The sequence below is a fragment of the Myodes glareolus genome, chromosome X (genome assembly GCF_982192425.1).
Source record: "Myodes glareolus chromosome X, mMyoGla1.1, whole genome shotgun sequence".
NCBI classification, from domain to species: domain Eukaryota; kingdom Metazoa; phylum Chordata; class Mammalia; order Rodentia; family Cricetidae; genus Myodes; species Myodes glareolus.
Genome location: NC_142053.1, coordinates 55,098,746 through 55,112,739, shown reverse-complemented (window position 1 = coordinate 55,112,739; position 13,994 = coordinate 55,098,746). Strand labels below are relative to the sequence as shown.

General features: G+C 41.8%; 1 protein-coding gene across 6 annotated transcripts in view; it reads right to left on the bottom strand.

The window, feature by feature from the left end:
• The window catches only part of Trmt2b (tRNA methyltransferase 2B), an 89,707-nt gene that overhangs the window by 32,519 nt on the left and 43,194 nt on the right, over window positions 1-13,994 (bottom strand). For 5 of the 6 annotated variants that reach the window (XM_085684535.2, XM_085684532.2, XM_085684531.2 and 2 more), the window contains one exon: window positions 5,327-5,432. In XM_085684535.2, the coding sequence (XP_085540661.1) occupies window positions 5,327-5,432 (106 nt within the window). Of the gene's footprint in view, window positions 1-5,255; window positions 5,433-13,994 lie in introns of all 6 variants that reach the window. The other variant, XM_085684536.2, reaches the window with a different exon arrangement.

The following is a 13,994-nucleotide window of genomic DNA, read 5'->3' as shown; positions in this document are numbered from 1 at the left end:
TGGTACCATATACACTGTATAAAGACAAAGTTGTTAAAGAAATCTCCAAGAGCAATAGCCCAAATAGCAAAAGAACCCAAAAGAAATAAAACATTTTTTAAAAACAAAAAGGAAACATCCTTATGAAATACAAGCTGTCTAATAAATATGTGCTATGAAAAAATGCAAAGGAAGAAAAGGTGCCTGATCCCTGAGCCTTTCCCTGTAACAATGAATCTGTGTGTAGTCCAGACTGGCCTTGAACTCACAGCTAGACTGCTGCATCGGTCTTTCAAGTTACTGGGATTACAGGCATAAGTCTCGGAACCCAACTCTCCTCTAATGTTTTTAAATGAGTATGTACTGTCCTGTGTAGTGTGTGTATTTCTGTATACAATGCTGTCCGGACATCTTGATTAACCTTGTGGCTAAAGATTCTACCCTCCCCGCAGGGCGAGTCAATTCTTAGAGATAGAAAGGGCTGAGCCCAAAGCTATGTTAGTCAGCATTCCATCACTGAAACATGATTCCTAAGATAAACAACTTGAAAGTTTGTTTCAGCTCACATTTCTGGTCCACTGCCATTTAGCCCATTGCTTTTGGGCTGGTAGCAAGTCACGTCAGCAGGACAAGGGAACCTATGGTAGATAAAAAGCTTATCACCCCATGATAGCCAGGAAGTAAAGAGAGGGAGAGGAAAGGAGCAGGACCCCAATATCCCTATCAATGATCTAACTTCCTTCCATGAGATCACCGGTTCTCAAGCTGTGGGTCACAGTCCCTTCGGGATCAAATAACCCTTTCACAAGGGTGGCATATCAGATGTTTACGTTATGATTCGTAACAGTAGCAAAATTGTGGTTATGAAGTAGCAATGAAAATAATTTTATGGTTGGGGGGTCACCACAACATGAACTGTACTGAAGGGTTGCAGAATTAGGAAGGTTGAGAACCATTGCACTAGACCCTACCACCTAAAAGTTCCATGACCTCCCAATGGTGCCACAGGCCAAGAACAAGCTTTTGACACCAACATCTCTGGAGAATAAAACAATCATTTTAGATCATACTTCCTGCAACTACCCTGAATACCCAGAAAGGCAATACTCTTCTACCTTTAGCATCCCAGGGCCAGGTGGCAGACACTAGAGGCCACCACTACAGCTCAAAGCCTGCCAAAACTGCTCAAACTAGTCAGACATACACTGCTGTCCCTTCTCTGCCTTTCCTGAGGAAAACCCAACAAAGAACACTGCCCAAATTTTTCCCTCGTACCTGCCTTCTGCCTGCTGATGATTCTGGGGTCTTCCCTATGTAGCCCTGCGGCAAACCTCCTGCTCTAACACGATGAATGTGCTGTGTTCTTGAACTTCCATGTCTCTTCATGCTGCTGTACCTGACTATCTCCGAAAGCAATGCACATTAGTTGTGAGTAGTGGCGCATAGCCATAATATAATTCAATGCAATTTGAGGGGTAAAAATCAGCCTTAGCTACAAAAGGAGTCTGAGGCCAGCCTTAGACTACTTGAAACCTTGATTCAAAACACCAACAAAAACAAGCTGGAAATGGACCTCTATTGATAAGAGTATTTGCTTAGCATGGGCAAAGCCCTGGGTTCAATTCTTCAGCAAGACATAAAAATTAAGTCTGATTGTACACACACGTAAATGAAACAGAACTCAGGAGATAGAAGCAGGATGATCAGAAGCTAAAGGCCACTCTTGGCTGTATTGTGTGGAAGACAACCTGGAATATATGACACCCTATGATGATCTGAATGACAAAATCCCCCATAGGCTAATATATCTGTATGCTCAGTCCCCAGTAGATAGACTTCTTGGAAGGATTAAGAGGTGTAGCCTTTCCTTGTCCCATAGCCACACTGATGAATATCTTGAATATCACCACAGAACCTTCGTACGGCGATGGATGGAGATAGAGACAGAGACCCAGATCAGAGCACTGAACTGAGCTCCCAAGGTCCAGTTGAAAGGCAGAAGGAGGGAGAAGAAGAGCAAGCAAGTCAGGACCACGAGGGGTTGGTCCACCCACTGAGACAGTGTACCTGATAATGGGAGCTCACCAAATCCAGCTGGACTGGGACTGAACGAGCATGTGATCAAACTGGACTCTCTGAATGTGGCTGACAATGGGGACCGACTGAGAAGCCAATGATAATGGCACTGGGATTTGTCTCTACTGCATGTACTGGCTTTTTTGGATCCTAGTCTGTTTGGATGCTCACCTTTCTAGACCTGGATGAAGGGGGGAGGACCCTGGACTTCCCACAGGGCAGGTACCCTGTCCACTCTTAGGACTGGAGGGGGAGGGGAGAGGGTGAGTGGGGGAGCAGGAGGGAAATGGGAGGAGGGAGGAAGTGGAAATTTAGAATGGTATTATTTATAAAGCAATAAAAATTAACAACAAAAAAGAGGTGTAGCCTTCAGGACAGCCCAGAGACCTAGAATAGAACCAAAGATGACTGGCAAAAAGTCACTGTGATGATGTCTAATGACAGTCTGCTATACTTGTTGCCTAACCCAATTGTCATCAGAGAGGCTTCATCCAGAAACTAACCTTGGGAAATCCTGTAAGAGGGAGAGGAAGGATTGTAGAAATCAGAGGGGTCAAGGACACAACAAGAAAACCCACAGAATCAACTAACCTAGGCTCATGAGGGCTCACAGAAACTGAACTGATAACCAGACAACTGCGTGGGACTGACCTAGACTCTCTGCACAAATGTTACAGTTGGTCTTCTTATGGGACTCCCAAAAGTGGGAGCAGGGACTGTCTGGCTGCTGCCTGCTTTTAGGGACAGACCCTTTCCTCCTACTGGGTTGCCTTGTCCAGCCTTAACAGGAGAAGAGGTGTCTAGTCTTACTGCAATTTGATATGTCAGGGCTGGCTGATATACATGGGAGGCTGCCCTTTTCTAAAGAGAAAGGAGGAATAGTAGATAGGGAAGGGTGTTGGATGAGGAACTGGAAGGAGAGGAGGGAGGAAGGGAAAACTGATTGGGCTGGTGGTGCCGGAGAATTGTCTGTATTCGGTCAATATTGTTTTAAATAAATGCTGATTGGCCAGGCAGGAAGTATAGGCGGGTCAACCAGACAGAAAGTAGAGGTGGGGCGATGAGAACAGAATTCTGGGAAGGAAGAAGCCCATTGCTCCCAGTCCAGCCCAGACCACCAAAGAAGCAACATGTGACCTGCCCTGCTGTGAAAGGTACCGAGCCATGTGGCTAACATAGATAAGAATAATGGGTTAATATAAGCTACAAGAGCTAATAAGAAGCCTGAGCTAATGAGACAATCAGTTTTACAGCATATGGAGATTTCTGTGTGATTTTCTTGGGGACTTGCCAGCTGTGGGGTACCAGGCAGGACAGAAACCCCCAACAAGCAGGCCCCTTCATGTTACAGGCTAGAAATAAATAAATAAATAAATAAATAAACAAATAAATAAATAAGAAGGAAGGAAGGAAGGAAAGAAAGAAAGGAAGGAAGGAAGGAAGGAAGGAAAGAAGGAAGGAAAGAAGGAAGGAAAAAAGGTGTGGCCTTGTTGGAGAAGGTGTGTCACTGAGAGGGGGCTTTGAAGTTTTCAAAGTTCACACTAGACCCAGGGTCACCTGCTGCCTGCAAATCAGACGTAAAGCTCTCAGCTACTGCTCCAGAGCCTTGTGCCACCACACTCTCCACCATGATGATAATGGGCTAACCCTTCGTAACTGCATGCAAGCCCCCAAGTAAATGCTTTCTTTTATAAGGGTAGCCTTGCTCATGGTGTCTCTTCACAGCAACAGAACACTAAGACAGACCCTATCTAAAAAATATACAACATTTTTAAATAAGTTTTAACAGTTATCTTCTTTTAAGAAGCAGTCTGCTTTCGGAGCATTTAGAACTAAGAAAAGTTTTAACTACCTGTTGAGCTGATTATTATTTGTAAGTCTGGCCACATACACTAACTTCCTTGTCTTTCAACCATGAGTATTCAAAATATATAGCATAAATTGCTAGGCAATCACCCAAAGACAATTCCAGAATGAAAAAGTTCATGGACTAGAGATGAGTGAATACAGTTGGTCTCAATATCCACTTTATTATAGTGTGTACTGGATTACTAGAGGCTTCTATGCTGTCTTCCCCCATAACACTCAGCACAATCAAAAGTATTCAGCCCCTACTTTGAGAGTTTCTTAATCCCTCTGGGTATCTCTACTGACCAATTCTCCTTCTACAGGTAATAAATAAATGGTGCTATTGTTCCTAGAAATAACCACATTTTCTTTTTAAAATTTTTAAAAACTATTTTGTTAATTATGTATATTTTCATGTAGGTGAGTATAGGTTTGCGCATGTGAGTGAGTATTCATGGAGGTCAGAATAAGGTATCAGATCCCCTGGCCTAGAGTTACAGGCAGTCGTGAGCGGCCTGACATGGGTACCAGGAATCAAACTTAGGAATTCTGCAAGAGCTGTATGTGCCTGGGTGGTGCTGAGCCGTTTCTCCTGCCCTGAACATAATCACATTATCAAAGGATATTTTAGAAGTGTCAAAGACTAGAAAACCCAATTACCCTGTAATCACTACATAACATTGTCTGCTTTGTGTGTGTGTAGTGTATGTGTGTGTGTGTGTGTGTGTGCATACATGCATGTATGTATGTACCTGTGATTACACTTGTGGAGGCCAGCAGTTGATAATTATTTTCCAACTACTTTTTTTGAGAAACGGTCTTTTACTGAACCTGGAGCTCACTTCTTAGCTAGAGTCAGGAAAGCTCTCAGGATCCCCCTGTCTCCACTTAATAGCATTGGAAGAACAGACCCATTATTTGAATGTGAATGCTGGACTTCCAAACTCAGGTACTTGTGTATGTGCAATAAGCAGGTGACCTACTTAGCTCCCCACTCCCCACCCTCCCCTGCCCCCGAGACAGGGTTTCTCTGTGTAGCTTTGGAGCCTGTTCTGCAATTCACTCTGTAGCCAGGTTGGCCTTGAATTTACATAGATCCACCTGCCTCTGTCTCCCCAAGTGCTAGGATTAAAGCCACCACTGCCTGGCTCCCTAGCCCCTTCTTCTGCTTTGTAAGAAATCCAAGAAGTTTGGAGGGTTCAAAGCTAGGCAAATATGGGTAATCCCAAAGAAAGATGACAAGCTATAGTTCAATCCGCCTCAGAGAAAGCCAGCTAAACTCTTGCTCGGGATACAAAAACTGGTTTCCCTGGTGATACATCCATGGTCTCCAACGCAGCAACAGGCCAAACCTGATGACGTTCCTGAAACTTGAGCCTTAGGAGCCTGCAATATCCTAGCCTGATCGAGTGAAGAGGAGTACCAGTTCACAGTGTGGGGTGTGGGGAAACAAATCCACGGGTACAGCTTGTCTCAGGACAAAGGGTTCACCGAGGAGCTTCTTAGCAGAGTTTGGAGGACAGCATAGCCTGTAGAAAGAGACCATAGGATCAGTTCACAGAAACAAAGAGGAGCAACTATCGGACTTAAAACTGAAGTCCTTCCTCTGTAGTCACACAGGCCCATGTCTGTCATCTCCACTACTCATTATTTTCATGTAACTGTTTTGCTTAGCCATCTTCCTCACTAGACTACAAATGTTTAACTTACAGTGAAGTTATGGCCCAACAAACCCATTGCAAGTCGAAAATACTAAATCAAAATGCATCTAAAGGACTGCGAACATGCTTTGGTTGTCAAAGTATCTGAGTTCAATGCCCAGAATCCATGTAAAAATGTAAAGTGTGTTGGTATATGCTTGCAAACCAGTTCTAGAGACGCAAAACCAGGCAGATCCCTGGGGCTCACTGCTGGCCAGCCTAGCCTCCTGGGTGAAATCCAGGCCAGTGAGAGAGGCCTGTCACAAAACACAAGGTAAATGGGACCTGGGAAACAACATCTTTAGGTTGTCCTTTGGTGCATTCACACATGCACATAAAAATGCATCCAATTAGCTGGGGTAAATCTCAGTCTCTGAGTTAGAGCATATGATTAGCAAGTACAAATTTCTGGATTTGAACCCCAATGCATATATATATGTACACATATAATTTATATATGTATGTAAGGTATATATTATCAAACATCAAGGCTTACATTCATAAGACCCTAAGACAGGTACCCACTAAACTCTTCTAAAAAGGTTGTTCCAATTTCTACCAATTTTTTTTATAGTTTTACACTAAAAGACTCTTTTTACCATATGTACACAGTATCTTGCTGAAATTGGAATGGCCTTGCCTTTTTGAGGGCATGTTTAGTAATTTTCTCAGTGTGATATCTGAATTCTAGGTTTAGTCTTAACCACTGCATTTTAAAATTCACTGTTATTATATATAATGTGCAGTATAATGAATACTTTCATCTGAGTCAAAATGGAATAACATTAAGAGGTGCAAAAGGTAATCTCCTTTGCCATCTCGCATATGTCCCCAGTTCTTTCTTTTTAAAATATTTTTAGATTTATGTAATTTGCATATGTATGAGTGCTTTGTTTGTATGTATGTGTATATATACAACATGCATGCCTGGTGTCTGGGGAAGTCAGAAAAGAGCACCAGGCCATCAGAAATTGGAGTAGCCCATGGTTATGAACCACCACATGGGCACTGGAAACCAAACTCGAGTCCCTCTGCAAGAGCATCAAGTGCTCTTAACCCCTTAGCCAGTTCTACATCCCTGTTCCCAGTTCTTTCTAGACAGAGACAATTAATTGTTATTAGGGTCTATTTCTGAAGGGGGAGTCCTTCCATTAATTCATTTTTAAAGATAACATGCAAAGTGATGGGCTTCCTTGAGGTATTTTCATGCATTTATATCATATCACTCTCATTAATTTTTCTCCTCCTCTACCCTTCCCTGTGCTTCCTGCCTCTCTGACTGAGTCTCTTCCTTCCCCCAGGGAGCTCCCTCTTCTGCCTATCATAGTCCCTTGAGATTCCCTTGCTATTTTTATATTCTATATCCAAACTCACACATACATGCACAAATATTTATAATGTAGATTCCATGTATAAGAGAAAACATTTAGCATTTGTCTTCCTAAGCTTGTCTTATTTCACTTAACATAATACTATTCAGTTATCAAATTTCCTGCAAATGTGATTTCATTCTTCGAGATTTACTTTTTCATCATGTATATATGTGTGTGGGGGGTGCATGTGTGTAAGTGCACACACATGCAACCATGCATGTGAAAGCATGCAAGCACATGCATGTGAATGGCTGTCCAAGGAAGCCAGAGGTGTTCCAAGTCCCCTGGAGCTAAAGTCACAGGTGGTTTATAAGCTGCCTATTGTGGGTGCAGGTAATGAAAGTCAGCTCCTCTGCAAAAGCAATACATTCTCTTAACTGCAGAGCCATCTTTGTAGCCTCAATTTAATTGCTCATTATCAGTGTCTCATATAACTTACCAGAATCTCTCTATGAAAGCATAAGCAAGCACAAATGCACGTTCTTCTCATCCTTTAAATTAACCTAGTATATGAATAATTCTATACCTTACTAGTTGTATTTAGTGAGAACCTTATCTCAGAACTTAAATCAAAAGCCACAAAAATATACTTGACTGTACTTCAAAAGATACTATTGAGCCATGTATTTTAGTGCACACCTTTAATCCCAGCACTCAGAGGCAGAGGCAGGCAGAACTCTGTGAGTTTGAGGCCAGCCTAGTCTACAAAGCAAGCTCTAGGATAGCCAGAGCTGCACAGTGAGACAATGTCTCAAGAAGACAGATGGGGAAGGAGGACAAGAAGGAGAAGGGAGAGGAGGCAGAGGAAGAAGAGGAAGAGGAAGAGGAATTGCGGATGTAGCTCCGCAGCAGTGGAGTACTCGCTGGCTTGTGTGAAGCGCTGAATTTGATATCTAGCAATACCCATGAACACAAACAGAGACATGTACACAGAAAACAAAGAGAGAACAAGCAGAGAGGGATTTCTCCAACTCATATACTTGACATGGAACTTCTATCAGACATACAGAAGAATTCTAAAAACTCAACAGTAGAAAGTCAACCCAGTTAAAGACGGACATAAGATCTCAATCTTGTATTAACCAGCAAATATCTCAAGGTTTACAGCTGACTAAAAGAGGAGCTGGGAAAGCAGCTCCCTTGGTAGACTGCTAGTCTAGCCTGCACAAAGACCTGGGCTCAATCCTCAGCACTTCATAACCAGATTCATCGGTGCATGCCGGTAATCCTAGCACGCAGGAGATGAAGACAGAGGATCACAAATTCAAGGTCAATCTGGGCCAGCATGGAATGAATGAGACCCTATCATCTCCAAAGAAAAATGCAAAAGATATGTTTAAAAAAAAAACAACAAAACTCTCAGCCTAGCGATGGTGGCTCACGTCTTTAATCCCAGCACTCAGGAGGCAGAGGCAGGTCTGGTCTACAGAGTGAGTTCTAGGACAGGCAGGTACTTGGAGAAACCCTATCTTGAATTTACAAAAACAAACAAAAGGAACCATTCAAAAACCTTTAGCCATTGGGGAAATGAAAAAAAAACCACAATGATATATTGAATTGCCATCTTAAGGGGAAAAAGGCAGCAACCAGAGCTTAGGATATACCTCACTGGAAGAATACCTGTCGACCAGGACACAAGTGGTCCTGGGAGTCATTGCCAGCACGGTAAAATATTTTTTTTAAAAAAGTCAATAACAAGACTTCGTGAAGATACGGGAGAAATATAGAGAAAAATATAGAGAAAGTGGAATGCTCGTATACTACTGTTGTATACAACAGTACAATAGGGTAGCTGTTTGGAAAACCAAGCGAAGTTCCTCAAAGGGTTCAACTAGTTTCCATTATGGACCAGCAATTCCCCTCCCAGGTCTTTCTCAAAGAGAAATGAAAGAAAAACTTGCATGTCAATATTCATTGCAATGTTATTTATAAAAGCCATCAACCCATGAGCAGATAAGTAAGAGACAATATATACATACAATATTATTTCCTTTTAAGGCCAAAAAAGAAAATGAAAGAGCAATAAATGTTTAAACACAGACGAACATCACACACATTATGCTAAGTGAAAGATGTAAAGAAGCACACAATACAGGACACAATTCAATTCAATGAAATGCCAGGCAAAGCCTTAAACAGAAGGCACATCATTACAGGCTGCCTAGGGTCAGACAGCAGGGGTGGAGCTAGGCAGTGATGCTAAAAGGCACACGCTTTTTTTTTTTTGAGATGACAAAAACAGTCTGGATTTAGGTGGTGATAATGGCTGTATGAGTTTGAAAACAAACCAACCACAATTCATTGAACTGTATACTTAAACAAAAAAGACATCCCATCAGTGGTGGTGCACACTTATAATCCCAGCACTCAGGAGGCAGATGGATCTCTGTGAGTTCGAGGTCAGCCTGGTTGACAGATCAAGTTCTAGGACAGTGAGAGTGGAACACAGAGAAACACTGTCTAGAAAAAACAAAAAACAAGCAAAAAAAGCAAAAATGAGAGGAGAGAGAGAGAGAGAGAGAGAGAGAGAGAGAGAGAGAGAGAAAGGGAGAGAGATTGATTTTGTTTTATGTATATGGGTGTTTTGCCTACATGTATGTCAGAGGGATGGAGGCCAGCAGGAGAACAAGGCCCTCTGAATTGACTAAGCAAGGCACATATGAGCTCACAGAGACTGAAGCAATAAGCTTGGGTCTGTTTTTGTTTGTTTGCTTGTTTGTTTTTTGAGACAGGGTTTCCCTGTAGCTTTGGAGCCTATCCTGGAACTTGCTCTTGTAGACCAGGCTGGCCTCGAACTCACAGAGATCTGTTTGCCTCTGCCTCCAGAGTGCTGGGATTAAAAGTGTGTGCCACCACCCGGCTGCCTGCTTGGGTCTGCACCAGGTCCTCTATATATATTACAGCCATCAGCTTAGTGTTGTGATGGGGCTCCTGACTGTGAGAACAAGTGGATCTCTGGCTCCTGTGCCTGCTCTTGAGACTTTTCCTCCTGTTGGGTTGTCATGTCCAACTTTGATATGATAATTTTTGCTTAATCTTTTTATATTGTATTTTGCCATGTTTTGTGGTTATCTCTTAGAAGCCTGTTCTTTTCTAATGAGACAGAAAGGGAACAGATCCAGATGAAGGGGAGGAGGGAGGAACTGGAAAGAGAACATAGAGGGAAACTATAATCAGGATATATCGTATGAGAAAATAATCTATTTTCAATTTTAAAAAAGACTTGTTTTAGTTTATGTGTGTGGGTGTTTTCATTTTGGTAAAATACATGTAACACGGAGGGTGTGGTGGCGCATGCCTTTAATCCCAGTACTTGGAAGGCAGAGGCAGGCGGATCTCTGTGAGTTGGAGGCCAGCCTGGTCTACAGAGCTAGTGCCAGGGCAGGCTCCAAAGCTAATCAGAAAAAACCCGTCTCAACCCGCCCCCAACCCTCTCCCCCTCAAAACAGCAAAATATATGTAACATGAATTTTAACCACTTTTAAATCTATTTTATTTTTTGAGACATGGTCTCATTATGTAGCTCTAGAACTCAGTATGTAAACCAGGCTAGCCTCAAATTCACAGAGATCTGCCTGCCACTGACTCCCAGGTTCTGAGATTAAAGGTGTGTTCTACCACTGTACCCAACAGAAGGCTGTGAGCCACCATGTGGGTGCTGGAAACAAATCCTGGGTCCCCTGCAAGAGCAGCCAGTGCTCAAGCGCTCTTAGCCACTGAACTATCTCTAGTCCCATGAAGTATATTTTTTAAGTGGTAAAATTGTATGAATTATAAAATATATCTCCATAAAGCTGCTGAAAACCAATATATTGTCAAGATTTTCCATTATCAGTGCATTATATTTTTCTACATAGTGGTATAGTCTTCCATCTTATGGATAAATCATAAATAATTTATCCAGTTCTCTTCTGATGATTTTATATTTTCTCTTTTAATGTTAAAATATTACACTAACTAATTTTATGTCGTTTATGTTTGGGAGTGATCTGCAGGTTAAAAATCAGAGGAATAGGAGCTGAAGAGATGGCCCAGTAGTTAAGAAACTGACTGCTCTTCCAGAGGACCCAGGTTCAATTCACAGCACCTACACTGCAGCTCACAACTGTCTGTAACTCCAGTTCTAGGAGATCTGAAGCCCTCTTCTGGCCTCTGTGAGATTAGGCAATGCAAATGGTGACATACATACAAGGCACTCATACATATATACTCGTACACATAAAACAACATAAAATATTTTCTAATTGAGGCATGGAATTCTGGGTCACCAAGTATGCATATATTTAAATTTTTAATCTACATTACTAAATTTACCTTCAAAAGGATGATACCGACTTGTACAGATTAGTGCTCAATTCATACCAGCAAAAATTTTGATTTCTAGTGTTCCCATAATGTCAACAGTGCATTATCAAACTTTTGCACTTTTTCCAGTTTGGAACATAAAAAGTGTTTCTCTAGGGATGTGGCCTCTGGTAGGCTTCCAGAGGAGCACCTGTGAGCATACAGGCAGTACCAATTGGACTCAGTGGGTTATCTAAAGAAAAGAAACATGGAGTTGGGAGCGGGATGTGTTGGGGGTCTAGAAGGAGTTGGAGTGGGGTAATAGGTTGGATATGATCAAAATACGCTGTATATATACAGACATACACAGAGGGGGGTGTATCTCAATGTACTTTGTTACAGGTTTTAGACAGACTGTTTCTATGTAGCTCAAACTGCTTTCAAACTCATAAGACTACTGCCTCACTACCCTGAGTGCTGGATTACAGGCATGTGCCACTAAGCCTGATTTCAGTATAGTTTTAACTCTCGTTTCCATTCTCTTTCTGTGTCTGTTTTTCCTGACATCATCTTTCTATGCAGCCCTGCCTATCCTGGAACTCGTTCTGTAGACCAGGCTGGCCTAGCACTAAGAGCTCTGCCTGTCTCTGCCCAACAAGTGCTGGGATTAAAGCATCCAGCTTATATTTCTATTTTCATGGTGAGGCAGCATCATCTTATAACGCATCAATGCATTTATAATATTTCCTTTGCATATGCCCTGTTAGTTTTTCACCTGTACAGTTTTCCTGTTTCTTTTTGGTTTTTCGAGACAGGGTTTCTCTGTAGCTTTGGAGCCTGTCCTGGAACTAGCTCTTGTAGACCAGGCTGGCCTCGAACTCACAGAGATACACCTGCCTTTGGCTCCCAAGTGCTGGGATTAAAGCCGTGCACCACCACTGCCTGACCAGTTTTCCTGTTTCTTATTGACTTCTAGGGCTTGATTACAGACTGAGGAAAAAAGGGCTTGTAATATATGTACCGCAAATGGTTTCCATTAAGTGAAATTGCTTACAGTGCTTTTTGTTATGCAAAAGTTTCAGATTTTTCTCCAAAGTTTTATTGAAACATTATTCATACTGTATACTTTACCCATTTATACAGCTCAGTGGTTGTTGGTATATTCAGAGCATGCACTTACCACTATCAGCAATTTCATTTTCATTAGCCCAGTAAGATGGCAGGTACCGCGGAACCGCCATACCTCTCATTGGACTCCCAAACCTTTCAATTTCTGTGGACTTGCCTATCCTGGACATTTTCTATAAAAAGAATCACTTAATATTCATATTCTCTCTCTTTCTCCCCCTGCCCAACGTGTGTGCGCAAGTGTGTGTGTGTGTGTGTGTCTGTGTGTGCGTGCATGCGTGTGTGCATGTGTGTTGTTTATATTTGTGTGAGAGGATGGACTTGCCCATAGAGTCACATGTGGACACCAGGAGTTGATTTTGTGATGTCTTCCTCAATTGCTCTCCGTCTTAATTTTGGAAGACAGGGTCTCACTCAACCTGGAGCTCATCTGCTGGCTAGATGGCTAGTCAATGAGCCCCGGGGACCCACCTGTCTCTGCCTGCCAGAACTGAGGTGGCGTTACAGATGTATGTTGCCACACCTGACTTAATATGTGGTCTTTCGTGTCTGGCCACTGGATATCAAGTCTTATCTTCTCTTATTCCATGGGCTGTCTTTTCATTTTCTGGGTGGTAACATCTGTAATAAAATAAAGGATTTTTGCTTTGTCTTGATTTTAATATTATTTTTCTTTTTTCTTTGGGTATTTGATGCCATATTAAAGAAGACTTTGCCCAACCCAAGGTCATGAAGATTTTAAATATTTTCTTCTAAAAATTCTGTAGTTTCAGCTCTCACTTTCACATTTACTTTTATGGTACATTTTTTTTTTTTTTTGCTGTTTTGGTTTTGTTTTGTTGAGACTGGCCCTTAAGTAGCCCAGACTGACCTCAAATTTACCACGTAGCCAAGGATGGATGACCTTAAATTCCTGATCTCCTCTTGCTTCTACCTTTCAAGTGCTAGGATGATAGACATTTATTACCACTCCTGACTTAGTACATTTTGAATTCATGGCTGTGAATGGTATACTACAATGAAGGTAGACCCTACATAGAAAACAGTCCTGTAAGATTAGCTGAGCAATAGTGTAGCCATCTTCTTGTGCCTAATTACTCCCCATGATGCTCACATAATAAAAATCACTGAATGATGAACTTTTTAGACAATATTTCAGGGCCGGAAAGATGGCTCCACATTTAAGAGTGGTGTCTGCTCTGGCAGAGGATCCAGGTGAGGTTCCCAGCGCCAACATGGAAGCTCATGACCATCTGGACCTCAAGTTCCAGAGGATCCAACACCATCTTCTAGCTTCTTTGGGCACATAGGCAAACACTTATACACTAAAATAAACCTTTTTAAAAATATAAAATATTCCCACAGTTAAATATTTTCTGTAGTATCATTTTAGCATTTTCTATATCATTTAGTGAGTTTAATAGGTAGTTCATGAAGAAAAATAAGAAATATAAGTGGCCAGTAAGTATTTTAAAAAGTGTTCAACATCCTTGCCATCAGGGAAAAAGAAATTTTAAACTGCTCTAAAATTCTATCTTACCCCATAATAACTAACATCAAAGAAAGAAATGGCAACAAATTCACTGCAAGTAGGTGTATAACTTGG